Source organism: Ictidomys tridecemlineatus, chromosome 2, assembly GCF_052094955.1.
Source record: "Ictidomys tridecemlineatus isolate mIctTri1 chromosome 2, mIctTri1.hap1, whole genome shotgun sequence".
Taxonomy (NCBI): Eukaryota; Metazoa; Chordata; class Mammalia; order Rodentia; family Sciuridae; genus Ictidomys; species Ictidomys tridecemlineatus.
This window is the reverse complement of record NC_135478.1, coordinates 144944078-144963152: the sequence shown is the minus strand read 5'-3', so window position 1 is coordinate 144963152 and position 19075 is coordinate 144944078. Positions and strand designations below refer to the sequence as shown.

Sequence of the window (19075 nt, the reverse complement as noted above, 5' to 3'; positions counted from 1 at the left end):
TCTGAAACCATGAGCCCCCAAATAAACTTTTCCTCCTCTAATTGTTCTTGTCAGGTCTTTTGTTCACAGCACAGAAAAAGCTGACTAAAACAAGGCCAGAGTGAATATAAACGGATTTAGGCTGCTTTTGTGAAAAGCAGTCTCTTAACTTGGGCCTGCAGCTGCCCAATGGGCAACTAAACCCAGGGTAAGGCTTGGTATCTCTGCCTCTACTTTGTATCTTTTTTTTTTTTAAACGTGATGCCAGGGATTGAACCCTGGGCCTTGTACATGGAAGGCAAGCACTCTACCAACGGAGCTATATCCCCAGCCCTTTTCTTCTTCTTTATTACATTCGGCTCTGCATGTAGGTATATAGGCATATTAAATTTACCTATCTTGTCCCCAAGATAAGAGTATTTTCAAAATTTGCATGGAAATCCATTGCCAGTTTTCTCAGTGTCCTGTTCCTGACCTCTGGAGTGGCACCTAGAAATTTCCATTGTTCTACATCTTTCAGGACAATGGAATCTAGCAGGTAGATCCACCCAGGATAAGATCGGGCCCCCTAAGGGAATTGCACCCCCTTTCCAGGAACACGTTTGATCAACATCCTAAACAGCAAATAGAGATAGAGATAATGATCAACCAGACCATAGTTTGATCAAAACTGTTTAATTATGCCTACCTCTCTTACACCCTCCCCTTATTCTTCCACTATTTAAAAGTAAAGCTTATGTTAGTAGCCCAAAGGTAGGGATGATATACTTGGTCTCACTTGCCTTCTCAATTTGGTCACATCTATTAAAGTTCCCTTCCTGATTTTCATATTACTTTTTCCATTCACTTTTTTGGGGTGAGTGGTGGGATCTGATTGGTTGGGACCCTAACACTCGGGTCTCTGGCCTGAGACTGCCATAATATGAAGTGTTGGCGGACCTTAAATCCAGTAAAAATCGAGAAGCACCTGAGCTTGGGCAACATTAAGTGTAAATCCCTATTCGATATGTTTGCAAATCAGTTTAAGGGTCAGGGGACCAAAGAACAGAAAGAGAAGCCTGTATCCAAATAGGTCTGCCTCAGCTTTGGAGTGCGCTGGACTAGCTCTTGCTTTGAAGGTTCTTGTGCGTCTGGGTCTGCAAGTCTCGGGAAGAACTGTGTGCTCCAACGGTCCACCTTACTGGTGTGGCTTCACCCGTTTCTCGGCCCGCTCCCAGCCCTCCCAGTGCTGCGCGGTGAAGAAATCACCTCGCCGGCTCTTCCGGGTTCTGTGTCGAATCTGCTGGGGCGGACCGACGCTGCGGCGCGGGATAGGGAATGTGCGGCTGCGCGCGCGCCACGGCGTTTACGCGGCGATTTCATCATGCTCCAGGCCCGGCCGCGCGCGCCGCTTCCGCCGCCGCCCCCTCGAGACCGCCCAGCGCCGCCGGCTCATGCCCTCTCTGCGCCCGGCGCTGTTTAGACCCCTCCGCGCTGCTCTTCTGCTGTCGCTGCCGCCGCTAGCGCTGCGGCCCCCCGTTCGGCCCTCGCCCGCACCCCGCCGGTCCTTCAGCACGCCCGCCAGCGTCCAGACCTCGGTCCCCGCCGCCGCCGCCTCTCGGAGCAGCATGGACGGCACCGGGGCAGAGGAGGTGCTGGCACCTCTCCGGCTAGCCGTGCGCCAGCAGGTACCGGCGTTTTACTCCCCCTACCAGCCCCCGGCTTTCCTCCGCGGCTCCTCTCCTGCTCATCCTTCCCTCCTCCGCGGCCACTCGCACCGCGCTGGGGACTCTGTTCCTTCATCCTCGGGCGTCTTCCTCGCCTCCCCCACTTAGGACCCAAGTCCCGGTGTGTCAGCCACCTTCCTTTCGCGGACCCGCGTCTGCGCTCCTTGGATAACCCCCTCTTCTCCCGACCTGTTCTCCTTTCCCTGCCTGCGTTTAGTGTCTGGGATCTGTGACCCTTCGGTTCTCCTCGTGTCCTCCGCGTGTAACCTTAATTTCAATTTGCCAGGCGCTCTGTGCTCTTTGTGCACCCCGGGTGGTCAGCTTCCTAATTCTTTCCCGGCTCAGTGATGAGCCATGAGCCAAAGGTGCGGGTTCTTGGGGTCAGACTCCCTGATCTTCAGGATGCTTTGGATATTGTTTTTTTCTTTTCATCTCTGAAGGAAGCTTCAGTGCTTAGCTAGCCGAATGACCGGCTGAGAAAAGAACCAGAGTGCAGAGACGTGGGTGTAGGGAGGTGTCAAACTTGCTTTTCTAATAACCATGTGAATTCCCCACCTTTTGCTCTTGTCATCTTTTCCGGCCTTTGAAAAGGCCACCTTGGAGGCAGGGAGGTTTTAAGATTGGAAACCTGGGAGTCTGTGAATGTGTTTAGTTACTCGATGAAGTCAGCCATCCTTAATATGGAACATTTTCAATTTCATGTTGCGGAAGGGAGGGGAGGTTTCATGGGCTGGAGGACTTGGGATTTGATACAGGCCTTCTTCTTTTAGAGCACTAGCGTGGAGATCAAAATTTCGAGAGGATAAGGAAAGATGATTTCAGATGATTCTCACATCCAGCTAGGTAAAACCAGAAGCTTGCAGTAGGACCCGGGGGATCTATGACCTACTAGTAGTAAACACCAAAACGAGTTTCTCCTGCACTGGCGCCTGATGCAATAATTTGCCATAGCTTCGGAGGGTGGAACCCCATCTCAGAAATAATTCTTTGGGGTACAACCGCCACAAAGTCATTAAGTTCTGCTACTTTGCAGTTTCTACTTATTTCTAGTCTGAACCTGACTTGTTTTTATTGCCTTTTATTTTGAAATTTCACTATGGGCTTAATTTTCCCCCCTTTTTTAAAAATAGATATCAGAACATTATAAACTTATTCTCCCTTCATCCATCCTCTCCTCCCTAAATGAAATTAGGTGTGGTTTAAATGAAATTAGGTGTGGTTCCTTTGTCTTTATTATAACTCTTCAATTTTTTTATATCCTTTCTTAGAAGACAGAATACATCTAATTTAGAAAAAAGCACAACCCAAACCCCTCCCTCTGCCACGTTTGCCTGGAACTGCAGTGCAAATTATCCATCTGTGCTTAGACTGGGTCTAGTTAACTGAAGTAAACTTTGATCATGGAACAGCCTTCCAAGGCTACTCTTACCTTGTGTACGATTTATGTATTTTGTGTATTGTTTTATGTTGGCTTGATTTTTTTTTTTCTGAATGAGTTAATTTGTGTAAGTTGGTTTGGGTTCTTTTTCTAATTTTCTAGGACCACATAAAATCAATTAATTGCCTGTAACTTTGAATCGTATTGAGACAAGTGCTAGCTGGAAGGAATTTAAAAGTCATCTAATTAACCCCTTCTCCCTTTTTTGCATTTGGGGAAATGAGACACTGTCACCTCTGTTTGTGTTACATATTTCCATTGTGAAGTTTGTACAGTTAAAGATGAGTGGGCTTTTTAAGGTGCTTAAAAACTGTTTTGGTTAGTGGCATATGTTTCATATAAACTGCTACTGTGGAAGATGAATGAAGTGAGCCTGTCACTTCAGGAAAACAACAGATAGTAATTTTGCCCAATAATAAAATTTAAAGTTTGGGAAAGTTTTAGAATTTTGGGAAATTTGACTTCAAGCTTGGCAGCTTCCCATTATTAGAATCTGACTTTTTTTCCTGTTTTGTTTTTTCAGTACTGAGGATTGAATCTACTACTGAGCTGCATCCTCAGTACTTTTTTTTTTTTTTTTTTTGAGACAGGATCTACAATAATTTTTCAATTTCCCCAGGCTGGCTTTGAACTTGCCACCTTCCTGCTTCAGCGTCCCAAATTGCTAGGTTTACAGGCATGAGTTGCAGGACCTGGCTTAAATTTTGATGAGGTCTGAAGTTGCAGCTTAGTGATAGAGTGCTTGCCTGGCACATGTGAGGCACAAGGTTCAATCCCCAGCACCATATAAAAATAAATAAGTAAAAATAAGTGATATTAACAAATGGGTATTTTTTAATATTGTAAAATTGGATTAATATTTGGAAGATCTGGATAAGTCATTTAATCAATATTTTTAAAATGACCAGTGAATGCATGATGTTATGAAATCAGGTATCTATCCAAAGGATGCATTTAAAGATAACATTCATGAACTTAATGTAACAGTATGAAAAGTTTAGTTCTATTATTTGGGGGTTAGAAATAACTTAAGCTACTACTTGTCATAATTTTGATGTACTATCAAAGAAGAATAATCATAGTCAATTCTTTTCACATCTGAAGAAGCTTTTAAAATTCTACTCCCTTTTCTAACTCTGTGTGATTTTCTTATATTATTTACTCAAAATACCATATTGCAAAAGAAATAGACATGAGAGTCTAGCTGTCTTCTATTAAGTTAGAAATTTAAAAATTTGAAAATTATAAAACTATATTTCTCACTGTTTTGGAAAATAGTTATTTTTCATAACATGCTATTTTTAATGTTTGTTAGCATATATTGAGCTTTTATTATTTTAAGTGAATTAATAAGTTTGTAAAATTTCCATTTTAATTTCTAACACCTGTGCTCTTCTGCTTACAATGGGATTGTGTCCTGATAAACTCATCATAAGTCGAAAATATTGTAAGCTGAAAATGTGTTTGATACACACCTACCCTACCCAAGAATATCCTAGCTTAGCAACACAATGTGCTGTGGAGTGTAGGTTGTTTACCCTTGTATTCTTTGATTGGGAGCTGCAACTCACTGTTTTTGCCCAGCATCTTGGCCCAGGAAAAGAGAGGAACTCAAAATTTAAAGGACTGTTTCTATTGAATGCATATCACTTTTACACCATTGTTAAGTCAAAAAATTCTAAAGTTGAACATCTTAAGTCAAGGGCTGGCTGTATAGTAAATATTGATAAGCAAAAGCTTTCGGGGTCCTCAGAGATTTTAACAGTGAAAAGGGGCTCTGATACTACAAAATTTCACAACCTCTGTTTTAGGAATATAGAAGTATCTGATTCCTATAAAAAAGACAGACTTGGACTGCTGTCTGCAACAGTCCCCTGAAGCTCCCCTTCCCTCAGCCTTTATTTCCTTTACCGCCTGGAGTTTCCTCCTGCACTGCCACTGTCTCCACTTTCTTGTTTTCCATTCACTCTTGCCCACTGCATTCTGTCTTTGACCTTCTCTAGTGCCCTTGCTTAATGCTGCCAAGGGGTACTGATCACTTTATCCATTTTCAGCATGTAGTTGTTGACCACTCTGCTGCTTCAGTGTATTATCTGGACTGAAAAGGCCACTCAAACTATTTAGATGGGTGTGGCTTGAAGCCCTAACAAAATAAGTGCTATGAGAAGGATTTTTTTTTTTTTTTAAATCTGAGGTGGAATTTGTCAACATAGGAAAAGTTTTGAAGAATTGCTTGATGGTTTTTTTTTTATATATCCCTGCCTATTTTTGATTAAATATTGGTTGGCAGTGTAGCCTAGTAATTCAGAGAGTGTAGGCTCTGAAGTTATATTTCCGAAGTTTGGATCCTGACTTTACTGTCATTAGGCAAATGACTTAACTTTTGGTTAGTTCATCATCTGCAATATGGAAATGGAGTTTCAAAAGTTAAAATGAGAAGTTTGTGTAAAGTGCTGATAATGCTGCTCGGTATATCCTGAGTACTTGGTGAGATGTTAGGTATTGTTCTGAACTGATGGCTTATTGGATTGCAGGTGATTAGTCAGTTTGATGATATTTTGAATCTGTATGAGAAAATTGATATCTTCTGAATTTGGTGAGATGATAGAAACGCCTTTTTAAATGATTCTTGAAGGAGGTCTGTAACTGATGATTTATTGTGTAAATAACATATTAATAGATATGTAGATGTGTTTCAGCACTTAAAATTTTCTTTTAGTTCTTTTTTGTAGTACTGGGGTTTGAATTTTGGAGTGCTGTACCACTGAACTATATCCCTAGACACCACCCCCCACACCCCGCCCCGCTTTTTTTTTTTTTTTTAATTTTGAGAGAGTTTCTCATTAAGTTGTTCAGGATGGCCTTGAAATTGTGAAACTCCTGCCTCAGCCTCAGATAATTAGAAACTAGGACTCCTTAAGAACTTTCATTGTATGTCTAGGATACCTTCAGTTCGTTGGTTTTCTTTCTTTCTTTCTTTCTTTTTTTTTTTGTACTAGGGATTGAACCTAGAGCGATATCCCCAGCCTTTGTGTGTGGTGTGTGTGTGTGTGTGTGTGTGTGTGTGTGTGTGTATAATATAATATATTTTATTTATTTGGGTGTTTTTATTTGTTTATATGCAGTGCTGAGGATCAAACCCAAGATAGCACACATGCCAGGCAAGCACTCTACCACTGTGCCACTACTCTGGCTCCCATACCTCCAGTGCTTTTGTTTTCAGGATTGGGTCATTATAAATCATGATTCTAATCCATTATTGAGAATAATATGAATATTTCTTTTCTTCACTGGGACAATCAGAGATGGTGAACTCAGTTTAGGACTCATTACTTTCATGCTGTTTCCATGTTGTATATGGCTTCTGCTTGAACATGTGTGCCTAATTCTGTGCCCAAACCTTAAAAAACAAAAAGTGATTTAGGGTGGTGAATTTAACATTTTTCCTACCTGTTTGCTTGCAACCTTGTTTGCCAATTCCCTTTGAGAAGCTTGAGGAGGAAATGACACAGAGGGAGTTGAAGAGAGGGACTTGCTTACTTTTTTGACATTCAGAAGGAACTACAACCACCCCTTCAGAGCAAAGGCTCATGTAGGCTTCTTTTCTCCTCCAGAAAGTGGTATTGGTGAACAGGTTCAATCCTCAGTAACACACATACACATTGGTATAAATGTGTACTGAGTTTTGAAAGGTAGAGGAAGGGAAAGATCCACTGAGAGAGTAAAGAATAAACCAGTAGTGCTAAATGCTAATTGCTTAGTACTCTTCTCGGTTAGGTTATGATTTCAATCAACAAATATTTGAGTGCCAGTATTGAAATGGCAGAAATTCTGTCCTAAACAAGCCTACTCTAAAATGATTGTAGAAGCTGTGTGCCCTGGCACATGCTTGTAATCCCAGAGGCTCAAGAGGCTGAGGCAGGAGGGTTGTGAGTTCAAAGCCAGCCTCAGCAAAAGTAAGTAACTCAGTGAGACCCTGTCTCTAAATAAAATACAAAATAGGGCTGGGGATGTGTTTCAGTGGTTGAGTGCCCCTTAGTTCAATCCCTGGTACCCCCTGCTCTGCCAAAAAAAAAGATGGGTAGATAAAATTGCATGTAAATAAATAACCTGTAGGGTGATTTCAGGTATTGTAATAAGATACAATGAAGTTAGAAGGTGACTGGGGTTGTTGCTTTAGCCAGAGAGATCAGGATAATAAAATAATAACTGCAGTATAACAGGCCAGACTAATTTGGATAAGACAAGAGAATGGGGTATAACTAAATTCATGGCTCTTGACTATATTAGACTCCAGTGTCCTCTTTATACCAAATGTTTTAGAATTTCTCATTTCTGTTCTTCGTGAAATTCATACAAAATATCTACCTAAATTTAATTAAAAATATGTGTACAACAAGAATACTAGTCATGATGCTATTGAAAGGATGTGGGGGAAAACATACATTATTGATAGGACTGCAAATTACTGCAACTACTCTGTAAAGCAGTGTGGAGATTCCTTAAAAATGTAGGAATGGAATCACCACATGAATCAGCCATCCTGCTCCTGGTTGTTTATCTAAGAGGACTAAAAAATACTGTAGCAATATAGCCACCTCAATGTTTAGAGCCAAATTATGTGAGCCCAGATTCCTGTGAATAGATGCATGGATTAAGAAAATGTTATATATATACACAATGGTTGAGTGTCCCTTAGTTCAATCCCTGTACCCACTGCCCTGCCAAAAAAAAAAAAAAAAAAAAAAAGATGGGTAGATAAAATTGCATGTAAATAAATAAGCCATAGGGTTATTTCAGCCATAAAGAAGAATAAAATTATGGCACTTGCTGGTAAGGATGGAAATGGAAAATTTCTTGCTAAATGAAATAAGTCAGACCCATAAAGTCAAGGGTCAAAATTATCTATCATGTGAAGCTAGAGCAAAATAAGGAAAAAAGGAGGGGTGCATTTGATATCAGGAAGATAGATCAGTGAGTAGAAGGAGGAGATTGCAAGGGAGGGAGGAGGGATGAGAAAGGAGAGGAAATGCAGAATGAATTTAACCAAATCACATTATATGCATATGTAAAATGCCATAGTGAGTTATGCTTTTACGTATGAATAGAAAGAACCAAAAATGAGCACAGGAAGATCATCAGAGTAGAGAAAGGAGAACAGGGTGAGGAGAGGATGAGAGGGGATCGAAATGAAATTCCATGCGTGTATAATTTTGTCAAAATGAATCCACCTACTATGTATAATTATAGTGCTCTAATAAAAATATGTACAAATAATGCTATAAATGCAATAAAGTAATATGTATTTTGATATATAAATTCTGGGTGTGACTCCACTGAGAGTTATAATGCAGTAAGCAGATCCTTATACCTGTACATAGATTTACTGTGAATATAGTTGCTATAAATGTGTACTGATAAGATAGATTGTTGGTGGCTTAGATACCAGCTGCATTGGTGATATCTTGTGTTTTGTTTTTTCAAATAATGAATGACTTTTTCCTTGAAGAATGAACAACTCTTTGTAAAATTCTCATGCAAGATAATCTTTTTTTAAATTACATTTTCTTGCCAACAACTCAGGAGGCTGAGGCAGGTAGATTGCAAATTCCAGATCAGCTTCAGCTACTCAACAAGAACCTGTCTCAAAATAAAAACGGCTGAGGATGTAGTACAGAAGTAGAGTGCCCCTGGGTTCAGTCCCCAGTAAAACACACACACACACACACACACACACACACACACACACGCACGCACACACGCATTCCTAAAAGATGCAGTGCATCTTAAAACTGTGCAAGGATACTTCTGACGATTTCTTCACTTCCTGAGCTGGACATTCTGAAGAGTATGGTCTGTACAAGAGGGAGACTCATTGGAGGAAGAGAGTCAGTGGGAGCTTAGAAAATGACGCCAGCCCAGGAAAATAAGTGTGGTAAAAGGTCCATCCTTCAATGGAGCAGGGATTTCAGTGGGAGAAAAGAGGAACAACTTAGTATAGAGGGTAATAAGGACTACATATGTCTATTCTCCAGGCCTTGAGGAATGTGGGGGGAAAAAACAGATAGTTTCAAGGGGGAATAATGTCCCCAAGGAGCAATTGTCAGATTGTGATATTTGGAAATGCTTCATAAAAGATGGGGTATAATGTCATTAAGTGTGAGGAAACTCCTTTTGGGTTAGAGAATAATCATTGAAAGTACAAATTAGGAACAGTTACCGAATCAGGGATGGCTTTCTGTTTTGAAAATAAGGCTTATTAAATGACAGAGAAATAACATGAATTAGGATAACTTGGAGCCAGGCCTCATGTTAGTCTGGATACCTTTAGGTGGGAGATGAACTGTAATCTTGTAGCAACCTAGTTTATTAGGAGCATAAGGGGGAGATTATACTGGAAATTTTTTTAAAGTGAAGGTTACCAGATGTTGAAGCTTAAGAAGGATAACTTGATATATCTTGTTTTGAAAGTAGTAGATTTTGTAGCCTTTATCAGACAGAACATAGTAGAATGAAATAATTCAGTTTGAAACAAATTGGGTGTGAAGTATCTGTCGCCACACACAATTGAGTTGCTTTTTAGCATAATAACAGCTATTACGTTTTATATTTCTGTTATTAGGTGCTGCAGAATTACTTTATTTAAAGTGTTTCATTTCTTCCTCTTTTTTTTTTCTACCAGGAATTGAACCCAGGGGCCCTTAACCAGTGAGCCACATTTATAGCCTTTTCTTTATTTTTTTTATTTTGAGACAGGGTCTTGATAAGTTACTTGGGGCCTCACCAAGTTTCTGAGGCTGGCTTTGAGCTTATGATCCTCCTGCCTCAGCTTCCCAGGCCACTGGATTATAGACATTGTCACTACACCCAGCTTCATTGCCTTCTTATAACCGTCCAATTAGCAATTATTATCATCTTGATTTTATAGTTGAGGAAGCTCAAAGAAGTGTTCAACTTGCTTGGGATTAAATTCAGGTCTTTAACACTTCTTAAATACTCTGTTTACTACAGCTTGTCTACACGTGGATTTTTGTTTTGTGTATTTGGATTTCTTGTACTTGAATCTGAGAATTTATGTCTTTGAGCAGTTACAGAAAATTTCATAACTATTGTCTTCTCAAATATTACTTCTTAAATAATTTCTTTATTCTGCATTTTGGCTGGATAATTCTTAGACTATTTCTTCTCTGTGACTACTTACCTCTCATATTTTAAACTGCTTTTTTATACTGTTCTGGGTAATTTCTCTAATGCTGTCTTCTAGCTCACTAATCTTCTCTTCAGCTCTATCTGATCTGCTATTTGACCTGTTCTATCAGTTTCCAATTTCAGTGATTCATTTCTGTGTGATCTATATGATTTTTTAAAAAACTGCCACCTTCTTTACCCCCTCCCCCATAAAATCCACCATGTGAGCTCATCTTTGTTAATTTGTCTCTGTATTCTTCAGGATTATAAATACAGAGGGCAGAGACCTTTAGTTATTCATAATGACCTCTTACATAATAAATACTTTAATTGCATTGTTCTTATACAGGTTCTTTTTTTTTTTTTTTTTTTTTTTTTTTAAAAAGCATGCTTTAAAACACATTCCTTCCAGGGTGAAGTTCAGTGGTAAGAACACTAAGTGCAAGACCCTGGGTTCCATTCCCAAGATTGAAAGAAAAAATATTCTAACATATCTTGACTCCTGAAACCAGTCCTGAATATAAATTCTGTTTTTTGGCTAGGGAGATCTTGTGCGAAAGCTGAAAGAAGATAAAGCACCCCAAGTGGATGTAGACAAAGCTGTGGCTGAGCTTAAAGCCCGTAAGAGGGTATTGGAAGCAAAGGTGAGTCTTGGGGTGTTAAAATAGGAACATAAGTAGGTATAGGAGTGTTGATCTTTGTTTAATCTCTTTGGGTGGGAGAGACCTAGAAAAGTTTCTGAACAAGTGTCGCTTGATTTATCTGTTTTATTCAGAATGCCTTTTCCTCCACTACCTTGCAAACTCCTTTTATCCTTTCAAAGTGTAACTCAAAAGCATCATCTTTTCTACAAAGCCCTCCTGAGCCCCGATTTCCCCTACCTGAACCTGCCTCCCAGACCCTACACTCAATATGCTTCCTGAATTTCCTGAAAAGCATTGTGCTCTTTTTAAATGAAGTTTCCTATGTCTAAAAATAATGTTTTTGATCCATCTTGTACCCACCCCAACAGTAAACCTCCCATAGCGAAACTTAGTATTTAAAGTTTTAAATTCTCTAATTTACAGATCCACTTAAATTTCAGGTATTGCTAATATTGCTTGTCATTATCTATATCTAATCTTAGTTTTATAATCTTGAAAATGATCATGTATGTTCCTAGATAATTAAGTAAAGGTATCTTTTCTGTTACTAAAAGGGTGGGAGGAAATAAGGCTTCCATTTTATTTTTAACTTATCAAAATGTTATCTGTTTGATAAATTTCATATTGAATTTTACAGAGGAGTAAACTAAATTCAGATTTATAGGTTCAAATTACCACCATTCATTTGTACAATCTCACACTTAATTTTTTTTTTTCCTTTTACAGGAGCTGGCATTACAGCCCAAAGATGACATTATTGACAGGTCAAAAATGGAAGATACCTTGAAGAGAAGGTTTTTCTATGATCAAGCTTTTGCTATTTATGGAGGTAGGGGATTAATAAAAGAACACTTTTGTGGTTAATGGCTTTAAGCTAAGCTAGCCAGTTGGCCCTTTACTGCTCCCAAGTCTCTACCACATTTTAAGAAGAATGTATAAATGCATTAATATGTAGATATATCAAATGCTTAATACGTAGGTACCAACAATCCCTATATACTACAAGAATAAAGTAGTCTTCAAGAATAAATAGGACAGAAAGAACAAACAAGAGCATTACACCAAATGGCAACTCTGAACAAACAGAAGTAGTGCTGGCTAGCTGTAAGGTGCCTCTCCATGCAAGGGCACTGGATTCTATTCTGTTGTATTCTATTCTATGTTTGAGTGTATGTGTGTGAGGATATATGTGAATGAATGTGTGTTTATGTATGAGTGTGAGTGTAGATGTGTGAGTGTGTTTGCGTGAGTTTGCACTTGTGTGTATCTGAGCCTATGTGTGAGAATGTCAATATTTTTGTATATGAGGGCAAATGTGTATTATGTGTGGGGGTGTGGATGTATATCTTGTGAGTATATGAGTGTAAGTATGCGTGTGTATGTGTGAGTCTGTCTGGGTGTATGTGAATGTATTTGTGCAAGTGTATTTGTGTGGACATGTGAGTGGGCATGAGTTGTGTGTTCCTGTGAGTGTGTTTGTGTGTATAACTTTGCATGTATTAATGTGTGTGAGCATGTGTGTGTTCATTGTGTGCATGCCTATATATGTGTGTGAATGTAAGAGCATGTAAGTTGTAAGCACGTCTGTGCAAGTGTGCAATTGTTTAAGTGTGTATGAGTGTAAGTGTGCAAGCATGTTAGTATGTATTTAAGCATACAATTTTGCAAATGTGTGAATGTAAGTGTATAAGTACAAATGTGTGAATGTAAACAAGTATGCATGTAAGCACGTGAGTGAAAGCATTTATGTGTATGAACACATGTATGCAAGTGTGCGTGTATGCAGTGTGCGTGCATGCCAATGTGCAACCATGGAAGTGTGTGTGAGCATACAAGTGTGCAAAAATGTAAGTATACATGTGTTCAAGTATGTTGGTGGCTTAGATACCAGCAGCAATTACTATGACAGAAAACTATGAACTGTTTTTTGGTCTGCTTTCTGTATATTCTATTGCTTTCAATTTGGAACTAATCCTACTTGAAATAATAAATGTAAAAAATTGTAAATGAACTAAGAAATTTTTAAATTTTACTTCTGTCAGCTAGCTGGAAGGAAGACTTTAAATATTGAGAGATTTGAACTATTGACTTTAAAACTTTTTCATGGGGTATATGTGAAGTCTTATAAGTAGTAGTTTCTTGTGTTTCCTTGTTTTTATTTATTTTATTTATTTCTGAAGAATCTTGTATTTTACAGGTGTTAGTGGTTTGTATGACTTTGGGCCAGTTGGGTGTGCTTTGAAAAACAATATTATCCAGACTTGGAGACAACACTTTATCCAAGAGGAGCAGATTCTGGAGATTGACTGCACCATGCTCACCCCTGAGCCAGTTTTAAAGTAAGATTCTACTTTGAAGGGGGAAGTTCTTTAATATACATATTTAAGTAACTTTCTCATTATAAAAACCACCCATGTTTGTGTAGAAAATTTGTAAAATACTGAAACAAAGAATATGCTTACCGCTCGGGTAACCATGTTAATTATAACATCATTAGGTTTATCCTTTCACTTTTCTTTCTGTACATTCCTATGTATTTGAGTGTTAGCAGCACATTGGCTTTATCTTGTAATATAAGTGAACTTTACTCATGTCACTAAATACTGGTCTAAAGTATTTTTAATGTGCAGCAGAGTGTTCTATTTTTATGGATGAGCCATAATTTAGTGCCATATTGTTGGCATGTAAGGTGTTTGTGAATTTTCATGGCATGGAACATACTGATAGATAGATTTTTATGTATATCCTTGATTATTTCCTTAGTGTAATTTCTTAGAAGTTCTGAGAAAAGGTTTGTATATATTTTCAATAAAATATAATTTATATTAAAAGTTTCAGTGCAGTCCTAACAACATTATTGAAAGGGCAGGATTTCAGTTACTGTGAATGAGAAATTTTTACCACTTTGTATCATTGCTATTCATTTAATGTTACATGGCAAAGAGGTAATTTTTTATTATCAAAATCTTTAAAGTTCTTTTAATTTCAGCCAATTATGATAAGAGGAATACCTGATGATAGATCTTTAAGATCATAATTATTGGGAGTGTAGCTCAGTGGTGGAGTGTTTGCCTAGTATGTCTTTTAACTACTTGTTCCACTAATAGGAACTGGGTAGTGATAATACCAGTGTTAGCACAGTTTTCAGTGGCAGAAAACTTACCTTAAGATTGCTCTATGCTATGCTATCATTAAGTAACTCTTGGTTAGTAAAATTTCAAATCGTTTTGGCCTTTGTTTAGATCACTAATAATAATGGCATATTATGTACTAATTGATCTTGAAACATAATATAGACTTTATGGCAGTTTGTGCAAAAGTATGACCTAGTTAATATCTTTTTTCATAAGGGAAGGAAGAATTTGGGAGAGGATGAGAATAGATTTGAGGCAGAGTTTCCTGTGACATACATTACTATTTCTCATGGATACATTACTATCACTGATATGGGAGCTTCCAACTTTGAGATACACAAGTATGGGTAAACATATTGTAGGGGTATTGTCCTTTGTTTTCAGTGCTGAGAATTGAATCCAGGTCCTGGTGCATGCTAGACGAGTGCTCTACCACTGAGCTATATACCCTCCATAACATTACATTTTGTGTGTGTGTGGGGATGGGCAACAGGGACTAAACTTGGTCTTGCATATGCACTCTACCACTTATGGGGGGTCGTCTTATATTGTTATTCTATCTATGTATTAATTTGTATGAAAATGACAAATTGGCTTGGCATTTGTTCCTTTAGGACCTCTGGCCATGTAGACAAATTTGCAGACTTCATGGTGAAAGATGTAAAGAACGGAGAATGTTTTCGGGCTGACCATCTGTTAAAAGGTCTGTTTTTTTATCTCTGTCAAACAGTACTAGTGTTCAAGATAAAGGGTTTAGGTTAAATTATTTTCTCAAAAATTTTTCCATCAAATTTTTTTATTGGGGCATAAAAACTTAAAAAAGAGTAAAAGGAATAGATCTTAAGTATACAGAGCAAGTTTTAAAAAATTGTATGCAGATAATAGTTTTTCTAATTAGTAAATGAATCTAGATAGTAGCTTGACTGTCCCCATAAAAACAGCTATAGGATTCATTTAAATTAAGAACATTATTCTTATATTTGTTTTTTAATTATTCAGCATTGAAACTCAAAATGCATTGTCCCTTTTACCCATTTTTTGAAGTTCACATGTCAGCACCTCTCTTACAGCTCATTTACAGAAATTGATGTCTGATAAAAAGTGTTCTGCTGAGAAGAAATCAGAGATGGAAAGTGTCTTGGCCCAGGTGAGAACTTTAGAGATGCTATCAGAAACACCTGGCTAGAAGTTGTCTTTCGTTCCGCATGTGATAACTATTGAATTCCACATTGTGCAGACCCTGAACATAGTCGTGAAGAAGCAAAGTTTAACTCTGTCCCTAATAACATCTAGGTTTTTGTTTTCTTGTCTTTTTGGCTTAAGCCTTTGTTTCAAGCAACACTGACAAGTCAGTGTAAGTAGACATTCAGTTTGTGTCTTCTCTAAAACATGTTTTTGGATTTAAAACAAAAACCAGAAGAGTTACTGGTGATGAATAGTGTTCCGTGTTGGTCTTGCGATTTTGGGGCAGATAACGTCATGAGCACTCCCTCGTCAGCCACCTGATCTGCTTCAGGTTGGTGTCCCTGACTCTGTGCCATTCCTAGAACCTGATGAACAAGACTCCTGCTTTTCTGCCCTTTCCCCAGTTTGCCTGTGGACTTAAAGTATTATAATTATTTAATTTGATGAATTTTAGGGGTGGCAGAAAGACATAGAGATAATTTATTCTGATCTTTTACCAAGTGTAAGAGTTCATTCTATTTCAGAAGTGATCCTTAATCCTTTTTTTGGGTCACAGACCACTTTAAGAATATGATAAGGAAGCTGTTAGTGCATCTCAGTGACAGAGTACTTGCTTAACATGTCCAAGACTCTGGGTTCAATCCCCAACACTAAAGGTAAAAACAAGTTTAAGGATAGGATGAAAACTGCATCATCATCTTCCTAGGAAGTTGCATATAACTGTTTGTATATGCTGCTGGTTTTTCACCTCCTCTTTTAGCTATTCCACTCAAGCAAAGCATGTTGGTCCAAAACCATGTTTGGTCATGCGGCTCACTTTTTAAATTTATTTTCTTCATTGGGTGAAAAATAAACAGAATTTCATTTATATCTATTTTCTTTACATTGATGTATCTGAAGCTAAATCTAGGATGTCCTTACATTTTGCCTTTTACTCTTGGAAGTTACTGGATAACATTTCTACTATTTCCCTATTTTTTTTTTAAAACATCCTGAGACATCTATTTTTCCTACATAGAGAAATTCTCTTCATTTAAATTGAAAATTTTCTTAATCTGGCTGATGAATCATCTGCCAATTTATTTCGGTTCTTGTGAAGTGTGTTTTATCCCTTGCTTGAAACTCATTGCTCTAGTATTATTACTCATGATTTAGAAAATCATTTCTTATATTTTGATGCTGTTATGGTCACACATTCATTTTATTTACTCCTTTTCCAAAGGCATGGCCTCTGTTAGAAGAAAGGAAATATGCCTCACATTATTCCCAAATTCTTCTATTTTCCATTCTGAATTTCAGAGTTAGATTTTGTGTGTATATGTCTTTGAGGGTCTTTGATCTTAGTTTCCTTAGTTTCCAAGTAAATTGTCAAAATGAAGAGACAGTTGATTTGATAAGAAATAGTTTGGACATTGAGTTTCTGTTTCCTGGTCTAGGAGAGCAGTCTGTCTCTTTTATGATTTGCTGTGGGTACATATGTACACAGCTATATAATACTCCATGAAAAACAATGGACCTATGGAAAATGGTATAGTACTTAAAAGTGTACTTTAGTGATATTTAGCTCACTGTTGCTGAGAATAGAATATTGTTTGCTGCATTTGTTCATGCCTGATAATCCTTTTCAGCCCTATGAAGCTTGTTTAAAGGCACTGCCTTTTTCTCTGTGATAGGAAAAGCTCTTTTTCTGTTATGTATGTATAACAGCATAGTATTAATTCTTGTTTGTTTTTCTTTCTTTTTTTTTTTGGCAGTACTGGAGTTTGAACCCAGGGATGCTCTACCACCAAGCCACATCCCTAGCAACTTTTTAAACACTTTTTGTGACAGTATCTCATTAAGTTTTGGAGGCTGTTCTCTAACTTGTGATCTTCCTGTTTCAGCCTCCCATGTTGTTGGAATCACAGGTCTATGCCACTGCACCTGGTTCTGTCTATTTTTGCTAAATACACCTCTGAATGTTCTAGTTAATGCTTTTAAAAAAAAAAAAATTGATGGACATTTATTTATTTATTTATTTATGGTGCTGAGATTCAAGCCCAGTGCCTCACACATGTTAGGCAAGTGCTCTACTACTAAGCCACAACTCCAGTCCTAGATAAGTGTTTTTGCCTTAGTAAATACTAATTATTTTAATATCATCAAATATGAATTATTGTTTACATTTTCCTGGCTGCTTGCATTAATATAGTGATGTTAAACATATTATCAGTTTCTATAATAGAGGCTTGACTAGTGTTTTTGTTTTTTTTTTTTTAGAATTTCTTTTTTAGTTATAGATGGACACATTACCTTTATTTTGTTTATTTTTTATGTGGTGCTGAGGATCCAATCCAGTACATCACACCTGCTAGGCAAGTGCTGTACCACTGAGCCCCCGCCCCAGCCCTTGACCAGGTATTTGTGGCAAGATATTTAGTGATTTTATGTACTTCAATGGTTATCACTTGTGTGAGCTTCGGCCATTGATGATCCTGGTCTAGATCCATTAATTGATTAAGAGGTTCCTTTTTTTTCATCATTCTGTTATTCTAGATGGCAGAAAATGGGAAAACATTCTTATTCACTGTTTCTCTGAGATACCATTTGTGAAGAAAAGTGAGAACATGTGCTTGATCCATTTCCACATCTTATTTTAACTTGTTTATTGATTCCCTTGCATCCTTAAAAAATGCACAGGGAGTTCCTGCCTGCCTTCCCTCTATTCCTTCCTTCCGTGTTATAGATTAAAATATTTGATCTTTTTCCGTCAATTGCTGTTATTATCCTTACTGATGGTGAAATTGTCCAGTTTTCGGCCTTAAGGAGATGTCTGCTGAGTACTTTTGATGTGACCCTGTAGTGGTCTTTGAGAACTCCCTTGCTTTTTAGTATGACAACTGTAGGCTCATCTTGTACATTTCCTGTCCCAGACTTGGAACAGGACTGGACCATTTCTCCAAGGGTTTCTGGTTCCTATTAGTGAACATGGTATTAGTTGTTGATTCTAGACCTTTTTGGTGAACTGAGCCAGGGAATTCTTATTTTTTAAAGGTAAAGTCATCATGAATTGATTTGAAACTTCTACTTAAAGATATTATGCTATTTTTATTTTATAAATTTTAAATCTCTATTTTCTTTTACCCACACCAAAAATACCAGTTCTCTGCAACACAATTTTATTAATGTTTTATTCCCCACTGTGTACATCAACAGCCTCAGAGTAACAATATTAGCACCAACATCAACAATATGAATATTGAAAACAATATAAAATTTCATTTTGTTCTTTCTTTTCAAAGATACACCAGAAGTATTCAGTCAGTCCTGCGGTCTAACATGGGTGTTTAAATTCACAAGCAGTCATTCTGTGTTATAAGGTCACAAGCTAGATACTCAGTCTGTGCATTTTGTTTTCCTCTCAATTTTTAGGTTTTCATTTTTTAAAATTTAAGTTCATTTTGTAACTATACCAAATCTTTTTAGCTCCAAAGTTAAATTTTAAAAGCAAAGTATATTCAAGTGGATATAGTGTCTGTTTCTCTTCCCTCTATTTTATTCCCTTCTCGCCCTTTATCTTATTCCCTTCTTAACACATAGGTAAGCAGGTTTTAACTTAAAAAAATTTTGGGGGGGCTGGAGTTGTGCTTGACTGGTAGAACAGTTGCCTTGCATGCGTGAGGTACTGGGTTTGATTCTCAGCAACACATACAAATAAATGAAAAAAATAAAGGTCCATCAACAACTAAAAAAAAATTTAAGAAAAATTTTAAGCCACATTTAAATAAAGACAGATATGTGTACACCCCCTTTTTAGGTAGA

General features: G+C 37.7%; 1 protein-coding gene across 2 annotated transcripts in view; it reads left to right on the top strand.

Moving 5' to 3' along the window:
- The first annotated feature begins 1321 nt into the window (after positions 1 to 1321).
- Positions 1322 to 19075, top strand: part of Gars1 (glycyl-tRNA synthetase 1) — a 40647-nt gene continuing 22893 nt past the window's right edge. Inside the window, exons 1-6 of one of the 2 annotated variants that reach the window (XM_078039902.1) lie at positions 1322 to 1646; positions 10854 to 10955; positions 11682 to 11784; positions 13153 to 13294; positions 14704 to 14792; positions 15160 to 15236. In XM_078039902.1, coding sequence (XP_077896028.1) covers positions 1413 to 1646; positions 10854 to 10955; positions 11682 to 11784; positions 13153 to 13294; positions 14704 to 14792; positions 15160 to 15236 — 747 coding nt within the window. In that variant the 5' untranslated portion in view covers positions 1322 to 1412. The remainder of the gene's footprint in view (positions 1647 to 10853; positions 10956 to 11681; positions 11785 to 13152; positions 13295 to 14703; positions 14793 to 15159; positions 15237 to 19075) is intronic. The other variant, XM_078039901.1, reaches the window with a different exon arrangement.